The sequence below is a fragment of the Lates calcarifer genome, linkage group LG7_2 (assembly GCF_001640805.2).
Source record: "Lates calcarifer isolate ASB-BC8 linkage group LG7_2, TLL_Latcal_v3, whole genome shotgun sequence".
Lineage (NCBI taxonomy): Eukaryota > Metazoa > Chordata > Actinopteri > Centropomidae > Lates > Lates calcarifer.
In genome coordinates, this window is record NC_066854.1 from 318,055 (window position 1) to 336,475 (window position 18,421).

Here is an 18,421-nt window from a genome sequence, read left to right on the forward strand (position 1 = left end):
AACACTGAATCAGAAAATCTCTGTTTCATGTCTGTGAGTTCAGATGTTTTAACGATTCACGTTACGTTCTGTTGATTTTTAATCATTAATGTCTGTTCAGGAATTAGCACCAAAATTTACCTCAGTCAAAGAAAACACCTGAACTAACGATCTTAAACTTTTCATGCAGCTTTCTCTCCCTCCTTCATCCCTCTCTCTTTTCTCCTCCTTCATCCCTCTCTCTTTTCTCCTCCTCCTCCTCCTCACCAACAAATGAGCCGCTCTGTCCTTCAGCAGGGGACGAGTTAGATAATAAGAGACAGAGAGAGAGAGAGAGGAACAAAGAAACAGCCTCCTCGCTTGAGTGGAGCAGCAAGTGAGCGGGCGTGCGAGCGGGCGAACGAGGTAGCAGATAGTGGGGGAGGGGAGGAGAGAGAGAGAGAGTTTTCTGTTTTCCATTGCAGACGCCTGCAGGAAACACACACACAGAAAAACACACACATGCTGCGATTTCACACACACACACAAAACCAGAGAAATGTGTAAATGCAGCGACGTGCACACACACACACACACACACACGCATGCACATAAACACACACACACAAAGAGCCAGAGGTTGTTTCTGAGAGCCGGTGGGGAGTCACGCTACTTCCATCTGCTGAATTATTTATCAGCCTGGACACACACACACACACACACACACACACACACACACACACAGATGTTGTGTACACCTACACACTCATTCTCCATGAACAGGATTAACACGTACAGCACATAATGAAGGTGTGTGTGTGTGTGTGTGTGAAGCTACTTAACGGGAATTTATTATTTACTGGATGCAGTCTCACACACACACACACACACACACACACACACACACACTCAGGTTTCGTTAAGTGTGTGTCCCTCTGGGCGTGTCGCAGTAAAACAGCTTCTCATTTCACCTCTAATCATCAAACTGCAGCGTTTATTGTTTTTTCAACCGTGACATCACAGGGTGTTCTTGGCCACGCCCACCTGTCAATCAAACGGTGCATACAAGTCCGTTTGCGTTCAGACGTGTTAATCGCAGCACAGCAGCTAAACAAATCCCAACAGACCTTCGTGGTACAAGAGACGTCTCAACTCTCGAGAGAAAACGTCTGATGTCGTAGAATTTAAGAATTTTATTTGACGCCAAAACTTAGCTAACGCACTCGAGTAATTCATTCAGCTGACTGGTCGCTAACATTTTAGTCCAGTTCTAATGATGCGTCGAAAATCGTGGTTATGAATTCCTAAGTGAAAATTTTCTCACTTTAATTTTCTCGCAGTTTTACGACAGGTGACTTCACTGTGTTAGTTTTACAAAGTCTTGATCGTGGTCACAACTCTTAATTCATTTTCTGTGTCGCAGTAATTTCAATAAAAGTAATATGAAGAAACTCAACACAGAAACTCCACCGCCACCTAGAGTCTCAGTGGTGTAACTGCAGAGCGACACAAGTACAAATGCTAACAATGGCATTGGCTCTGCGTCGCTGCTACGCTACGCTACGCTGCCCAGTTAAGGCAAATAAAGCTGGTCCTAGCTAGCTAACTTTGCCTAGCTAAGGTGAAAACAGACAATCTTAGCTAGCTATTTTAGCTATGTTTGAGTGGCACAGAAAATGACTGACAACTGAAACACAATGACGCAAGAAACACCTTGTTAAACCACCTGTAACCATAGCTTATATCAGGCATACATGCTTTTACCAGCCAGTGCTAAAGCTAGCTAGCTCACCTAGCTAGAAAGAAAAGAGGAAGCTGCAGCATCAACAGAAGAGACTCTGCGAAGTTGGACCTGGAAACAGGATGTTCATCGGTTGTGGTGTCATGATTCAACAAGCGGACGTGGACGTCAGGTTTGGATTTAACTGGATTAGATTGTTCTGAGTTAAAGTGAATCTGACGTCCTGAAGAGAACATGTGGAGACTGCAGCTCTGAGCGGCGTTCGATAAACAGAGGAGGAGGAGGAGGAGGCTGCGAACACATTCCCTATGCATTACTGTGTGTGTGTGACAGCTCCATCTGGGAGATGTTAGACGGCTATTAGCACGCCACGGGGCCGCAACGGGTTCATACACACACACACACACACACACCCCGGCGGTGTTATTCTACTCGTGTGCTCCGACAATCACAGAGAGGAAAAAGAGAGGAGAGGGGGAGGAGGAGGAAATGGAGAGGTGGAGGACTGATGACAGCACAGAGACGGAGAGAGAGAGGGTTTCTGCTGCCCTTCACAATAAAAGCCTTCCTGAAAAAACTGGACGGGGTTGAAGCGATCCTCGATGGCGTAATTAATCCATGATCAATTACTGATCGCAGTTTAATTCAATGCACAAACTGCAGATGGTTTGGCATCTGAAAGACTCATTCCATCTTAAACAACATAAAGTTTGTTCAAGTGTTGGTTTTACCTCTTGGTCCGTCCCTCCTCACAAACGCCGGGTCGCACCAGCCTCCATTGACCTCTGACCTCGCCCTGACGCCCGGGACGTCCATCCTGAACTTCCTGTTGACCTCTGCCGACCTCTCGCCGGACGGCAGCCATTGGCCGAGCTCCCCGGGGAGGCGGGGCTTGTTGAGTCGGAGGCCGTTCAGCTCGATGCAAACCTTCAGCTTCTTGACGTCGTCCAGCGTCGAGTCTGTGATGAAAACAACAAACGATTATTTAAAAGAGCGACGAAGCGACATCGGTTCAATACTCACCTCAGCTGAAGACGTTCTGAGCTCTTACCGGTTGTTAACTTGGGTTTCTTGTTTCCCGTCTGGTCCTCCTCCCTCTCTGCCTCCCTCTCCTCCTCCCTCCCTCTCTTCAGCCGGCTGCTGATGATGCTGCTCTGGTGGAAAGGCTCCAGACTGAAAATGCGCCTCCGGTTTATCGCCACGCTGGGATTCGAACCACCCGGCGAGGAGGTCGGCAGGGGGGCTTTTCCCTGAAACAGGCCTCTGGCTGTGGGGAGGAACCTTTGTTGTTGTTGTGGTTCTGCTCTCTCCTCTTTCTTCCTCTCCTCCTGCAGACCTCCTTCTTCTCCCTCTTCATTCTTCTCCTCCTCTGCAGAGCGGTCATCCTTTTCTCGCAGGACGGGGAGGTTGTCGGAGTGGCGGCACAGTGGCAGGACGGGGAGGTGGCTGTGAGGACAGAGCGGACCTGACAAGAAAAACAATCTGTGAGTAAACTTAGAAATAAAAATCTTCTCTACTGACGAAGCTGAGAGGAATCGCCCTGATGCAGACGAGTGAAGATCTGATCAGTTCATCCACCTTCTTTTTCACAATGACACAAAACACAGTTACTGTGACGTTTGTGACGTTTGAGCGGCTGTACCCGACAGATTCAGGTGTCCTACTCCGTGGACAGATAGAGACAGAGACCAATAACAACCTATTATAAATCTAATCGACCTCTCTCTTCTTCTAGCCTCAACAGGTTATTACTGCTGTCTCCACTTCCTGTGACCTCAGCTTCATAACACTGCAGCATAATTTTGTCGACTGACGTTTTTGAGTCGACTGATGCATCGATTAGTTTTAGGGGTCAGCCCTCGACCTTTGACCTTTAACACACACTCACACGCTTCAGTAAAGAAAATCAATTCCTAAACTCAGATTACACACAAACGTCCATAATCTCAGTGGACGTTACAGCGATTTATGTCCATTTTCCTCTTAAACTGAGACTTCATCCTGAACTAAAATCTAACAAGTTGTGTTCTGGGGATGTTTTTTTTCGGAGAGGAGATCGAGTCCCCACAGTGTAATAAAAGTAGACTCTCTCTCTCTCTCTCTCTCTGTCTGGACGGTCAAAGCAGCCGACAGATCAAAGAGAGTCGGCTTCCACTCTTCTCTCTCTCTCTCTCATCTCTCTTTTATGTCTCTCGCTCACTTTCCCATCTTCACATTTTCACTTCTCTTTTTTGCCCCTTTTTTTCTTCTTCTTCTTCTTCTTAACACTCCCCCCCCCCCCCCCCCCCGTCTCTCTGCTGATCATCTGACTCACGGTGTGTCCCGTGGCTCTCCGGCCACATTACGCGCCATGGCAACGGGCCATCAAAGCCCATCGCCATGGCAACATTGTCGACGTCTGGGCGCGTGCACTGAGGGCTGCTGTTTAACACACACACACACACACACACACACACACACACACACAAGATAAAACCACCAGCGAGAGCAGGGCTGCCGTCGTGCTCTTGAGCAACTGTTGGGTTCAGTTCTAGAGTTTATTACACATGAATCATTTCTGTTTGTCTGTAAAACATCCAGAATATCTTTTCTACACGTATATACAACAGCTCAACCCTCCAGATCGTAAACCTTTTTGATCGCATTTTGCGATGTTTTCACATTACATCAAAAACACAGGTGTTGTGTTGTGTTTCCTGTTAGTTGTCACAGTAATTACGCCTCTGCCAAACTCGCACTCACCTTAGCTTTGATGCTAATGTTGCTAGCAGTATATCGCTACATTTCAGAGACAACAAAGCTGGTAGCTGCAGCTGCATTCTAACATTTCACCAACTGTCCTTTCTGACTGGTCCCGACATGAGGCCGATTAGTTTTTGTTCTGGACACAAGTAGGCTAATTAGTTTTTCATCTGAGGAATCACATTTTATAAATGAATAAAGGAACACTGACAAATTTATTTTATGTTTAGCTGCTGCTAACTGTAGCTGACTCTTACTCCGTTTTTTATTTAGGCAAGAACCAGCTAACATCTGTGCGCTGTGGTGCAGCCGAGTGTGCCGACATTCAGCCGCACTCAGTTCAGTTCAAATGGAAAATTGAGAGTTCCTTAATTCAACTGTTGCTTGCCCTCAGACCTTTACGTCAGATCAAGACTTCTAACTTTAAACGTTCTGAAGTTAAAAACGTGCAAATTACAAATGCTAATTTTTTGATGCTAACTTTAGCTGATGCTAAAAAAGAGAATAAAATCTAATTTCTGTTTGTGCGTCTGAATTCTGTGTCACATTTGGCTTCCTAGAGAAAACGAGGGCAGCAGCATGTTCGGCTTTCAGCGAGCGAGGTGCACTGAGAGTTCAAGTGTGTGTGTGTGAGTGTGAGTGTGTGTCTGTCTCACTCACACACACACACACACACACAAAAGAGAGAAAGAGACAAAGAAAGTGAGCGACTTCAAGCGAGTGAGATCAACAACAAAAAAAAACGAAGTGTGTGTTTTTACGTCTTCTGTGAAACTGAGTGTGAGTGTGAGTGTGTGTGTGTGTGTGTGTGTGTGAGTGTGAGTGTGTGTGTGTGTGTGTGTGTGTGTGTGTGTGAGTGTGAGTGTGTGTGTGTGTGTGTGAGTGTGAGTGTGTGTGTGTGTGTGTGTGCACGTCATCCTGCAGAACTCTCCGGAAATCCTCTTACCTCTCGGTGCCTCGGCGGCGGCTGCAGAGGGAGTTCTTCCTCCTCCTCCTCCTCCTCCTCCTCCCTGGCTCCCCTCACTCTGCTGGCAGCGCTCCCACCCTCTTCCTCCTCCTCCTCCTCCTCCCTCTTTCTTCTTCCCCTCCTCCTCCTCCACTTCCTCCCTCCCTCCGTCTCCCCGCTGGCCGCCTGCCAGCTCCTTCTCCTCTGTTGCCACCGCTGCTGCTGCTGCTGTCATCCCCCCTTCTTCCTCCTCCTCCTCTTCTTCTCCTCGTCCTCCTTCTTTCTCCTTCAGCTCCAGCTCGGAGAAGCGCAGCATTGCTCGCTGAGGGGAAGATGGAAAAAGCATGAATACATCAGTGAGAACAAACCTCGTTGTTTACTCGTCGAGTCATGTCTGAAATACGTGACGGAAAGTGTCACAGATTTGTGTTTGGTTTCTCAACTTTTGGAGAAACAGAGGAGGCGCAGGAGACATCTGCCAGGCTGTTTCTTTCTTACTTGTCTTTATTTATCTTACAGTTCATGGCTGAGCAGATAAACCAGTGAAACCAGTGATATATAGATATATATCTTCCTCTTTAATAAAAAGCTCTGTCTCTGTAGGAATCCTATCATCATGTTGTCAGACACTGAGAAGAACAATCTGAGTCTGTCAGTGGTAAAAACAAGAACTGTAGTGGACGGACTTTGACGTGGACAGTTGTCCACTGGATAACACTGTAGCAGCTGTTCACAGTGATCAATACTGTCCCTGTCAATCATTCAAGAAAATAAAGTTCAAAACGACGGTTATCATTTAAGACCACAAACAGCTGAAAAGTCCAACGTAAAAATCAACTGAAGGCCTCCATCGGTCAGTCAACGGACTCCTGAAGGTCACTTTATGAAGCTTGTGATGCATAAACTGCACAAAACAAGACTTTACTGATGTGTGATAAAACATTTAGACAGCAGATCCCCGTGGTTGATATTTGGCCGATTGTTCCTTCAAACAAAAAGTATTTGGTGCACGTCATCACCACCTTCCCTGGTTGGACTTTGTCTGCTCACATCTAAGAGCAGCTGTCAGCCAGAGGTGAGTGTTTAGTTATTTTCTCTGGCAGTCGGAGCTTCAGGACGCTTCAGGGTTTCACTGCCTCAAACCACAAACGCACCACAAAATACAAACTTTCAAAACTCACTCAGTGACCCCGGACACTGCTTTGAAAGAGAATAAATACTCTCTGCTGGCGCTTCAACACACAAAACTGAGAGAAAAATGTTTGGTGAAGCTGCTCCAAAAAAAAAAAAAAAAAAAAAAAAAATGGCAACAGGTGCTGCTGGAATAAAATCCAGAAAACAGAAACATGTTTTAGAGATTTTCTTCCCTTTACAGATCATCATTCACACTAGAGCTGACACTTCAGTTCCTTTCAGTAAAACTCTGAACAACATTTCAACTCTCCCTTCTTATCCTGAACTGACACTTCAAATCCTTTCAGCACTTGTTCTAGTTTCAGCTGCTACTTCCATTTACACAAACGTCATTTGACGCTTCAGCTTCTTTCAGTGCTTAAAATTCTTCACAATTTAAGTTTAGTATTCAGTACCTGTACCATTTTGACTTAAACTGACACTTCAATTTCTTTCAGTGCTTTAATTTAATCTGTCAAGTCTACTTCTTCTAATGTTCAATTTTCATCTGACACTTCAGCTTCTTTCACTGGTCAAATTTCAGCATTTCCTTAAATGTCTTTTGTACTTTAATTTAATTTATTATTCAATTTATTTTTTTATTTTTAATTTATTTTTTCTATCCTTAGTGGTTCTTTCATCTCTCACTTCAACTTCTTTCAGTCATCAAACTTTATGTGCTCCCCCAACACAGATATATTTCACTTTACAACATTTAAAGCTATTTCAAAAGTTTCCACACAGACTTTTTCTTCAAAGCGTTTTGTTGTTTCTCATTAGGATTCATCCTCCTTTAAACAAGATTAAACCAGCAGTTCTGGACCAATTTTCTGAACTAAAAATACCAGTAAACACTTCTTTCTGTTGCATCTTTATCCAATTTATTTTCATCGTCAATCATGTTTTTGGTTTCCCAGTAAGGCGTATCCTTCATAACCGCTGGAAACCACTGGTAACGGTGGGTAACCGTTCCCTGAACGCCGCCTGACAGGCCAGTATTTCTCGCTCACCTCCCTCTGCCCTGACCACAAACCCATTTTAAAAATTAATTGCCCGTGAAACGATCTACAAATCCATCCAACGCCGCCACCGCCTGGGTCCGGCAGCACCCAAGGGCGTATGTGAGTTAATTTGAGCAGCACCCCCCCACCCCCCAATCGTCCACAACCGCCACTACCACCGAGTGACCGAGCAAACAGCCTTCCAGAGGGAATAAACATCCTGACAGCTCAGCTTTCTGCCCAGAAAACTCAGAGGAGAGACACATACAGCACTGCAAGAAGTACACATATATTTTACTTCAGTGAGAGTAGTAATACCACAGTTTTCCATTAGGAAAACAAAACAGTGGTGGTTGAAGAAGTGGAGGCTAATCTGGGCTCCGAGGACGGAGGAGGAAGAGGAGTATTTCATTAAAAAAACAACACTGAGCTTCTTCCTCCTCTATCTGCTGAGGGCTGAGAGAGGAGGATGAAGAGGAAGAGGAGGGGGAGGAGAAATTTAATTTGAATGGAAAGGAGGATCTCCAGGGAACAGGGAGGTAAAGACACAGAGAAAAAACAGAGGAATAACGAGGCAGAGAAACAAAAATAGAGCAGAAAACAGATGTTGAGGGAGATAAAGATGACGATAAAACAATGAGACTGCCATGAATATATAGAGACAGAGTGAGAGACAGATTAAGTCAAAAGAGAGGCAGTTTTTCTTCCTGCCATCTTCCTCGTTCTTGGGAAAAAAAACAGCAGGTTAACAGTCGCCTGGAGCCAAACACTGCCGGTGTGTTATCCTAACTCGACCTCAGCACGACCCAAAACATTTGCAGATGGAAAAAGACGACGAGTAGAAAAGGAAAAGAGCGAGAAGAGGAGGTGAAAGAGGAGGAGAGAGGCAGCAGTTCTCCCAATGCCTCCAAAAACCACCTCATACGTTTTACCAGGATTTGTACTTTCACATTAAGACGGTTACATTTCTTTCTGTTTTGGCGCTATGTCCACAGTTTGATGACGTTTTCTCACCTGAAAATTTTAGGAAATGCTTCTCAGAGGGGACAAATCTGAAAACTTCAACCTCATGTTCAAGTGTGAACAGGGAAAACTGACCTTGTGTTTTGGGGTGGCCCTGATTTTTTGAATTCACTGGGAAAACTGGTCATTACAGTGGGTATGAATTTGACCAGCCTTGCTGCTTTAGCCTGGACAAGAAAAACTGATCTTTAAGAAAACACTCTCTCCAGAGTGGATAAATCTGAAAATGCTGACCTCGTGTTACAGCAACAACACGGAAAATTGACTTTTCTGAGAATGTTTGTTGATTAATTTTAAGATGCTGGTCTTGTGTTTTGATGTTTTTTTTTTTTTTTTTTTTAACTCAAGTCAATACATCACATGCCGCCTTCAATTTTTGGGAGGATTAGGAAAATTCATTACAGTGTGTATGAATCTGAAGTCTGATGTTTGAGTGTGGACAAGAAAAAACTGAACTCCACAATGGATAAATCTGAAAACTCTGAAAACAAAGAAAATTTAACTTTTCTCACAGCTCTGTTATGTGTCCTGAATTTCCACTTTTGAAAAACCATAAACGTGACACAGCATGAAAAACAGAACTTGTAGTAAATGATAATGCTATGAAGCACATCTTTGTCTTAGAAACTCACACATTAGAGAAACATGGAGAACAGGTCTCCAACACCTCCTACGAACAAACTTCCAATGAACTTCCACCTACTGCACCTTCTCATTTTCACATCTACCACGCCCTCCTGCCAAACCATCTCACACAACTTGCATTAAACCACAATGTGGTAGTGGGAAACCAGTGAGGGATCACACCTATGTCACTTTCCTAGCAACTGCTATTGGGACGTAAAGACAGTATTATTAGGACTTAAAATGTATAAATTAAATGTGCAATTTCTAATACAAACCTCCTGGAGCTGTAGAAAGAAACACCACAGCAGTTAAACAGTAAAAAGTGGGACTCCTGCACTGGTTTAAAATAGATTCTTTCCTTGGGTACAACACAGAATTGTACAGTAGAATTGGACTGCAGTGAGGGTGAGGCCTGTTCCCCCTCAGTGACTGTGAGTTAAATTGCCTTAATGAACAGTGAGCAGAAAAATCAATATCACAGAACAAACCCAAACAGGCAGCAGTGGTATGATGATTTCACTCCAGACCACCGGTGAAAATTAGATTTGCCTTTTCTGTGTCACCAGACTATCACTGTTTCACTGAATAATGAGGAGATGAAGAAATGAAGGAGAATTTAAATGGAGACATCTTACCTGGAGTGCTCTTTGCTCTCGGCTCAGCTTGCTGGAGTCGGCGTAAAGCTCTGTGGTCATGCATTTGAAGCGGTCGCCGACGTAGCCGGATGAGTTGGCGATGCGTCTGGTGAGGCCGGAGCGCCGGTTCTTGCTGCAGCCGGGGCTGTCGTCGTCATCTGCCAGGAGATCCATGTTTTCCTGGATGTCTTTCTTCCCATCTCCACAGTCGGTGGAGGTGAGGATAGAGTTTGGTGTCTCTCTCCAAGGCCCTGTCTCATTGGACGAAAAGCCTTCACCTTTAAGGTCTCTGTTAACTGGCAGCTCTGGAGTCAAATCTGCAGGCATCCTATCAAATCCTCCATTGGTGGGATTGCCAGGTGAAAGGTGCCGACAGGTTGGGCTCCGAGGAAAACTGTTTCCATATGTTAGGACCCTGGGATTGTTATTTACACAGCTCTGAGTATTTTCAAAAGACTGGCCTTTAGAGAGGATATTTCCACAATTTGGACCACTAAAATTACATGCAGGAACCCCAAGGTTGACGTTTCCACATGGTGGCCGCCCTGTATTGCGGTCTTCACAATTTGCAAATCTGGGATTGATACTCCTACAGTTTGGAGCTACAGGGTTGCTATTACCATGAGTTGGACCACTGAAGATTCTGGGTTCACAAGTTGGAGCCCTCATAGACAGATTTCTACAACATGGTCCCACAAAACCTCTGTTGACAAAATTTGGACTCTTTGCATCTCCACTGTTGCATGTGGGAGCTCTTGGGTTGTTAACACAAAGAGGGGCCCTGGTGTTCATGACTCCTCCACCTGCAACCCTGGGATTAAAACTCCTACAAGCAGGGACCTGGGGACTGAAATCTCTACATGCTAAACCTTTACTGGTGCAAACTGGACTATCTGAATTACAGTTGCCCCCATAAATTGGACTCTTTGGGCTGGGGCTGGTGACTGTACATACTACTCCCATTATGTTGCTAGAATTGTTTTCTTTGCTTCCAGTACCCAAGTTGCTGTTTCTGGAAAAGCTTTGCTCAGGTTCAGCCTTTTTACTGACCGAGCCCTCTGACTTAGCCTCATCACTACCACTCTTCCCATCAAAATCATTATTCCCACCACTAGTTCCACCCCTTATGAAGTCCCCAGCACCACCAGGGGCTCCAGTTTTACATTTTCTTGAAAACTGCTGTGGAGAGGTTCTGGCACAACGCATTGTCTGCTCCTCTGGGATGTCTGGGAATGGACTAACTGGTTCCTCCTCCTCTGGTATCTCCTCTAGGTTCTCCTCTTTAGTAGGAGGAGATGAAGAAGAAATGTGATGAGGGGGTTTTGGTTGGGAAGTCTGGGGTAGTGAGCCTGGCCTCTGCTCTGCAGCCTGACTGGGAGGGAGGACCTTTGGAGGCCATGGCTCTTTTTCGGGAATATGGTTACAACCACTGCCACCTGGCTTAGAGGAATCTTCTGCTCTGGTAGTTGGGGAGTTTTGTTTATTGGTGGCCAAATCATCAGCCTCATCATGCACCAGGTCAATACAAACTATGTCATCTCTGACAGCAGTGACACTTTTTCCAGAGGCCTTCATGGTTTGATTTGTGGGCTTATCTCTGTCATTGTCACTCTTGTGGGAGCTGTCAGCATCCGGCCTTTCCTGGTTCCTGTGCAATTTTGCATTCAAGGGTTTATCCTGGCTCTTAGATCTGTTTTCAAGTCGGTCTTTGGTGTTTAGACCTGGGAAGGATGACATTGGTGTTGGGGCCAAGTCCTGGGAATTCTGATATGGATGTACTCCATATGGAATACCATGTTTTGGGGCAATGTGTGGTGGGTAAAAGCTACTGCTACCAAGCAAGACTGGGTGGGGGTAGACAGGCCCTTTGCCTGGTATGGACATGCGTTGCAGGGACATATTCTCAGCAACTGAATACGGGATGTAGCGATTAGTGTAACCTAAGCCAGGAGGAAGGTAGGAGTCACCAAACATTTGGCCGGAGGTGTTTCCGTTTTCCACACGAGACTGCTGCTGTTGCTGTGGATGAGGTTGGCTCTCCTGAGTGTCTGGCTTAGCAGGAGTTATTGTTGGTTTTCCAGAACATGTGCGAGTTTCTCCTTTGCTGTTTGGAGGACCTTTCTCCAAATCAGTAGTGGGGACTCTTGGCCATTCAATTTTAGACTTTGGGGAAGGGGATGTTGCAGAAGGTCTTCCTCCTGAGGCAGGACTGGGACTACTGTTCATTTCAACTGGTGTGGAACCAGGAGAGCTTTGAGGCTGTGGTTGATGAGGAATATTGTCTCCACTTTTGTTTTTAATTATTTGGGAGCCTCTGCTGTGGTCTGAGCTGACAGCTGGGGAAGGACCCGGAACAACCCACGGAGAGGGCACAGTGCTGATCATTTCAGGACGATCTGGAGTCTTTGCTGATGTGCTAACAGGTGGGGGCAGACCTTCTTTTAAGTGTTGGTCCTGATTAACCAGCAGCCCATAACGAGAAGGAGGTAAATACCCCAATTTGGCCAGGGCCTCTAACTTGGATGGGAATCCATTTGCAAATCCTTCCAGCTCTTTGGCAGACAGATCCAAAGGTTTTTCTCCAGGGTTTTTGCCAGACCTCTGAGGTATAGCTCTGTCCAGTGATGTCTTTGCAGATGATATACACTTCTCTGCACTACAGTGGTCTGAGCTGGCATCTTTGGTTTTGTTGCTGCCTGAGTGCATGGGAGAGCGGTGTTCAGAGCTCGGATTACCCACGTAAAAGGGGTGAGACACTGACAGTGAGGTTGATGATGAAGAGGTGCTTCTGTAAAGGGACTTCTGGAGGTCTGTGGTGGTGTTGCTGAGGGGCTGGGGTGGGGGAACAGAGCATGGAGTATGGCTAACGGGGGGTGACTCAGTCATGTCAGCAGTGCTAGCTGAACTGTTAACAGGGGTACTGGTGCTTCCACCACTGCTGCTGCTGCTGCTCTTGGTGGAAGAGGGCTGGCTAGACTTAGCACCACTGCTACTGCTGCCATGTTGCCGTTCAGTATGGTGAGACTGGTGCTCCTGACGGATCTGTGGACTGGTGCTGAAGGCAGAGGGTTCCTGTTGTACCTGAGGACCAATGCCCTGTAAGGCCTTGTCCTGGCATTGAGGCAGGGGTGAAAGGACAGCAGGAGCTGGGGTGGCTGTAGGGATCCTGATTGGAGGGCCCAGCGGGGAGGAGATATGGGCCGGGGCATAACGAGGCAGGTAGAAAAGTCTGTCCTCCCCAGGTGTACCACTTCCTGCCCCAGCAGCACACAAAGATTGATAGGCCAGCTGCTGGTGGATGAAGGGTGAAGGCTGGGACAGGAAGGAAGCCTTGTATGCCATGTCCAGGAAGGGGTACATTGTTGCATCAGCATAAGGGCTGATCCAGGGCAACCTCAGGAAGCTGCCAGCACCGTTCAGGCCCAGTTCTGACTGCTTGTCATTTGGTAGAACTCTGCGATCTAGCCCCAGGCCATCAGCTCCTGCAACAGGGACAAGCAGGGGTTTCTGCAGCCCTGGTGGTGGGTTCTTATAGAGTCCAACATATCCATTCACAGGTTTCTGGCTATCCAGCTGGGTTACATCTGGTTTATACAGAAGATCATAGCCAAGTGGGAGAGAAGTGCCAGGCTCCTGGGGCTTTTCAGCAGAGAGAGGATGGATGCCATGATAGAAAATCCCTCCGTGGGGGCGGAGGTTTTCCCCCACCAGAGCGTTGCGGTCAATGCTGAGGGCAGCTAGCGGGTTCATCCTGTAAGCTGTGCTGGCATCCACCTGCAACATGAAGTCAAAGTAAGTTTTAACTTCACCTCAACGTTAAACAGGTCACCACACCTTAAGAAGATACATTTTATATTTCATTGTTCATGTTTCTGAAAAGTTCATCTGGATGAATGATTGTAAGAAACTTGAGCTTTGTTTCAGTAACCTTTTGCGCAACAATAAATTATTAACTATGTGCTAATTTCTGACTTTAATCAATCTATTAATCTCATATTTATTTTGTCATTTAACAGTCTGTCAAATGTCAGAAAATGTTTTCTAGATCCCAGTGTGATGTTGTCAGTTGTCTTGCTGTCAAAACAAATTTTAACAATCAACTAATCAGGTAATTGAGTAATTATATTGATCTAAAAGTCTGTATGTTGGTCACTCTGATCATTCTAGGTTTCAATGATGTAAATGCATTTCAGCAAACACCTTGCAATGAATGCGTCAAATCACTATCACTTTGTACAAACACCTCAAAAATCTTTCCCAATAAGTTCTTGATATAAGTAGATTTTCTTCAGAAAATGCAGGAAACTGCTGAGGTTTACCAATAAACATTTCTTGCAAAACATAAATCATCAATAATTTTATAATTTAAAAAAAATCTGTAATAAGACTCAATGTCCACACAGTGAGCTGGATATGAAACTGCTCTGCAGTATGGATTTAATCTGAGTGATTCTCCCTTTAGAACAGTAAATTCTCTGAAATAAACCGTTAAGTGCCACATGGTTAGATTCACCCTTCAAGGACAAACAGAAACGAAAGGAGAGGAAAAAGGATTTTGTCCATTTGGAGAATCTCCACTACAGGACACGAAGCCTGTGATTTCATTTTTCCTTTCATGGAGAAAAATAAGAGCAGTCTTTTATTTATTTATTTTTTTCAGTATTCCTGGATGACATACGACGCCCGGAGCTACTCTTTCACTCTCTCTCGACAGATCCAGGAAACAGAGAGAGAGATGAGAAAAAGAGGGGAGACAAGGGTGAGAGAGGAGAGTGAGAGGAAGAGAGAGAGTATAAACAAAGAGAGAACGAGAGACAAAGGGAAAGCATGGCAGAGAGAGAGAGAGAGGGAGGGAGGGAGTGAGTCAGAGAGAGCCATACTGAAGGAAAAAATACAGCCTAATTGAATTTCCTGTCACACGGAGTTGTGAACCACCTCTGATTGGCTATCAGCCGCAGGGCCATTAGGAAATTATCCAGACAGCTGGGTGGCCGCCTGAGATATGGAGGAAGCAGAGAGATCCTTCACTCGCTCTGTTTTTTAGGACACCAGAAGAAGAAAATTAAAAGAATGTGGCTGAAGGAAAATTAAACTCAGAGTTCAGGGTTAAAAGAAAAACAATGAGGAATATTTTCTGCCATAAAATCGACCCAGATATCCGTTACTTTTTCTGCATTTTTGAACAGTTTTCGATGTGAACAAACGGTGGACAAACTGTGACATCACATTCTATTTCATCACCTGTAACATTCCGTGACGCGATTTCTGGTGACCTGACAGAACATGACACAATGTGACACAATGTAACGGGACCTGACTTTACGTGATATCACCTGATGTAACATTCTGTGACATTCAGTAATTTTACATGAAATTCCATGTCGTGGCATTTTGTGTCGAGACATAACATTTTGTACAATTTTAATGACATTTTACTGGCACAAGATGACATGAAATTTTGATGCAATACATGACGAAACATGTTGCGACATTCTAGGAGATTTTTGATTTGAATCAACTAAAGCAAAAGGCTAAAAAATACAAGTAAAACCTGTGATACTGCAACTTTCATTTTAACGTGGAGTGATTGTAGTTTTAGATCAGAATGTGGCGACAACAACACCAGAGAAAAATAAAGTTGAACTTGACCTTTGACTTACCATGCTGTGAGTCTGCGGTCCTCTGGTTTCAGCCTCAGGTGGGACCGTCTGCCTTGAGGACGCCGCTCAGTACGCCATGACTGCAGATGGAGAGAAAAACCACATGACAGAAAACCTGAAACCAGGGCTGAGGTTTCTGACCAGAAACAGAGGTCTCACTCTGTCACAGAAACCGTTTCCAAGGACACTTTCACTACCTTTACTTTTGAGGAATTATCTTTAAACCAAACGAGGAGGTTTACTGCTTCACTGCTTTCCAAACAGCATCTTCCAAAATACATGACACCTATTTTATTTCATTTCATACTTTTTCTAACCTGCATAACAAGTGTTGTTTATTAAGGTGGAAAATGAGAGTCAGTGTAAATTATAACAGGGGACCTAACATTGATGCTTGAGGTACGCCAACATTAAATTCATGATGCTGTTCATCACTAACTTTCACAAACTGTGGTCTTTAGATTAATATAAAGAGAAGATGAACGATTTAACTTGGACAGGTGAGAGATGAGAGCATTACGATAAACTGTTTTAAAAGTGGAATAAAAACCAATGGAGTTTGGTGTGTGAGTAGAGAGAGTGAGAGAGTGAGTGAGAGAGAGAGAGAGAGAGAGAGATGTAATTTCTTCAGCAAAAAAATAAAACATTTGCTTTTGTTTCTAGTTTCTCAAATATAAGAATTTGAAGTCTTGTCTTGAGAGTTAACTGAACATCTTTGGATTTTAGTTGTAGGCGTAGTGTTTTTAAAATGTATAGAAATGGTTTAATCGAGCTAAAACACAGCGTTAAGATGTTATTCAATTTAAAACTAAATAAGAGGAAACCTGAAACTGATCCTTGAGGTACACCCAAAGACATCCACAGCACAATTTAATTTAAACAGCCAAGAAAAGAGCAGGTCGTGTTTTAAAACCGGAATAAAAACCAGGGGAGTTTGGTGTGCTGCTGTTTCAGCTGAGAGGGAGATGACAGACAGAAAACACACACAGCTCTCCGTCTGCAGCGATGTTACGATGCTCGACATCTGTGTGTGTGTGTGTGTGTTTTATCGCTGAGCCGGAGGACAGATAAGGCACGTCGCCTCGTTTCCCGAGGAACTCATAATCCAGCAGAGAGAGAAAACGTATCAGCGCTCGACGAACACACACACACACACACTCTCTCTCTCTCTCTCTCTCTCTCTCTCTCTCTCTCTCTCTCTCACACACACACACACACACACACACACACACACACACACACACAGTAATTGATGGCTGTTAGGGAGCTGGGATTTCAATAACGGCTCTTATCTCCAGACTATTGAAGGACAGCTGTGTGTGTGTGAGTGTGTGTGTGGCACCCATACCCATCCATCAAGCCGCCCTCACACACTCTCACACACACACACACACTCACACTCACACAGCTGGATCTGCTCGCTGGGAAATTTATTGACAGAATTAAAGCCAAATTTCCGGGAGATTCTTTTCCTCTAAGTTTCTGTCCTCGTTCTTTTTTAGAACCTGAGTTTTAAAGATTGACTTCACACTAAATCCAATATTTTTTAGTTTGTAAACTGAAACTACCAACAGCAGAGACAAACAGAGGATCAGTAAATTCAGTATCTCATGTCTTATTAACTCCTACAGACACTGAATGCATCGTTTTTACCTGTCCATAAAACAGGAAGATAAAATACAAATATTTCAAACCTTCTCAGGTAACAAATCAGAAGAAAATACAGACCAACACAAACAGTTCACACATGCATGGTTCCCATGGTTTTTTACTTCAGCCAGATTCTCCAGTTGCAGTTAATTAGTGTGTGAATTCTTGCATGTTCACAGTGACCTTTGACCTTTGGCCCCCAAAGTCTAATCAGTTCATCTTTGAGTCCAGCCGACTGTAGATATTGTGGTCAGAAGAAGACGAGCTGAAAACACGACTGATCGTGATCTGGAAAATCTATCGTGATGCCTTTACATCAGTCTGGTGTGGTGGACAGGCAACAAGACTGAGTCTAAACCTGGAAAATATCTGGACCTCGTAGCTGAAAACTGGAACCTCTTATGAGACCAAACAGGTCTTTAAAAGTCAGGAGTAACAGGAAGGTTTTTAATCGTGGCGTCGTCCAACGAAATCACACGATCCAGAGTTAAAGACGGCGGCTGTGCTGCGATTCCAGCTGGATTCAGTCAGAGAGAAGGTTTGAGACGACGTTCACGTTCACAGGGTACAACATTAGTGATCAAGTACTGAACCAATTTGTCCCGATCAATCACTCACACCCATCAGAGTCGTCCTTTAACGCACTCTGATGTCTTGTTTTGTCTGACCGAGAATCAACAACACAACCATGTTGAGTTTACTGTCACAGAAAACTGCAAGTATTGAGATGTGAGGAACCAGAGAATGAAATGATTAATAAGTTAATAAATATGCTGTCGTTTTAATATTCAGTCAATTGATTAATAAACTAATCATTTCAGCTGCTTGGTTTCTGGGGAAATAATGAACCTCCCCATCAGGAGGTTTTCAGCCTGAAGTCACCTGCTGCAGCTTTTATGGCAGTTTTACTCCGACGTCTCAGTGTTAATCCTCGAACGTCCTCTCATGGATTTACACTTTTACAGTCTTTAATGGTGTGTGTGTGTGTGTGTGTGTGTGTGTGTGTGGTTTAACCCTCAGTCAGGCTGTTGTGTTTGCAGCCAGCTGCATGTGGAGCTTCTCCCTGAAACACCATGACGATCCAGCTGTGCTGCCGCCCGGGCTCATCTGAGCTGTCGTTTTCTGGACGCGTTCGTCGTTATGGTTCCTGCTCTGTTTGCTTTTAATTTGATGAGATGATGCAGATGAAGCTGAAATGATCCCTGCGAGGAAACGGCACCAAAACACCGTTTATTTAACCTGGATTTATCCGGGACTGCCCCGCT

At 44.7% G+C, this 18,421-nt stretch overlaps 1 protein-coding gene across 2 annotated transcripts in view; it reads right to left on the reverse strand.

Moving 5' to 3' along the window:
- The window catches only part of LOC108877186 (BCL-6 corepressor), a 34,815-nt gene that overhangs the window by 14,384 nt on the left and 2,010 nt on the right, over positions 1 to 18,421 (reverse strand). For both annotated transcript variants that reach the window (XM_018667151.2, XM_051065753.1), the window contains exons 3-7: positions 15,507 to 15,586; positions 9,847 to 13,620; positions 5,388 to 5,709; positions 2,751 to 3,164; positions 2,431 to 2,658 (exon numbers count right to left, since the gene is read on the reverse strand). In XM_018667151.2, coding sequence (XP_018522667.1) covers positions 2,431 to 2,658; positions 2,751 to 3,164; positions 5,388 to 5,709; positions 9,847 to 13,620; positions 15,507 to 15,509 — 4,741 coding nt within the window. In that variant the 5' untranslated portion in view covers positions 15,510 to 15,586. The remainder of the gene's footprint in view (positions 1 to 2,430; positions 2,659 to 2,750; positions 3,165 to 5,387; positions 5,710 to 9,846; positions 13,621 to 15,506; positions 15,587 to 18,421) is intronic.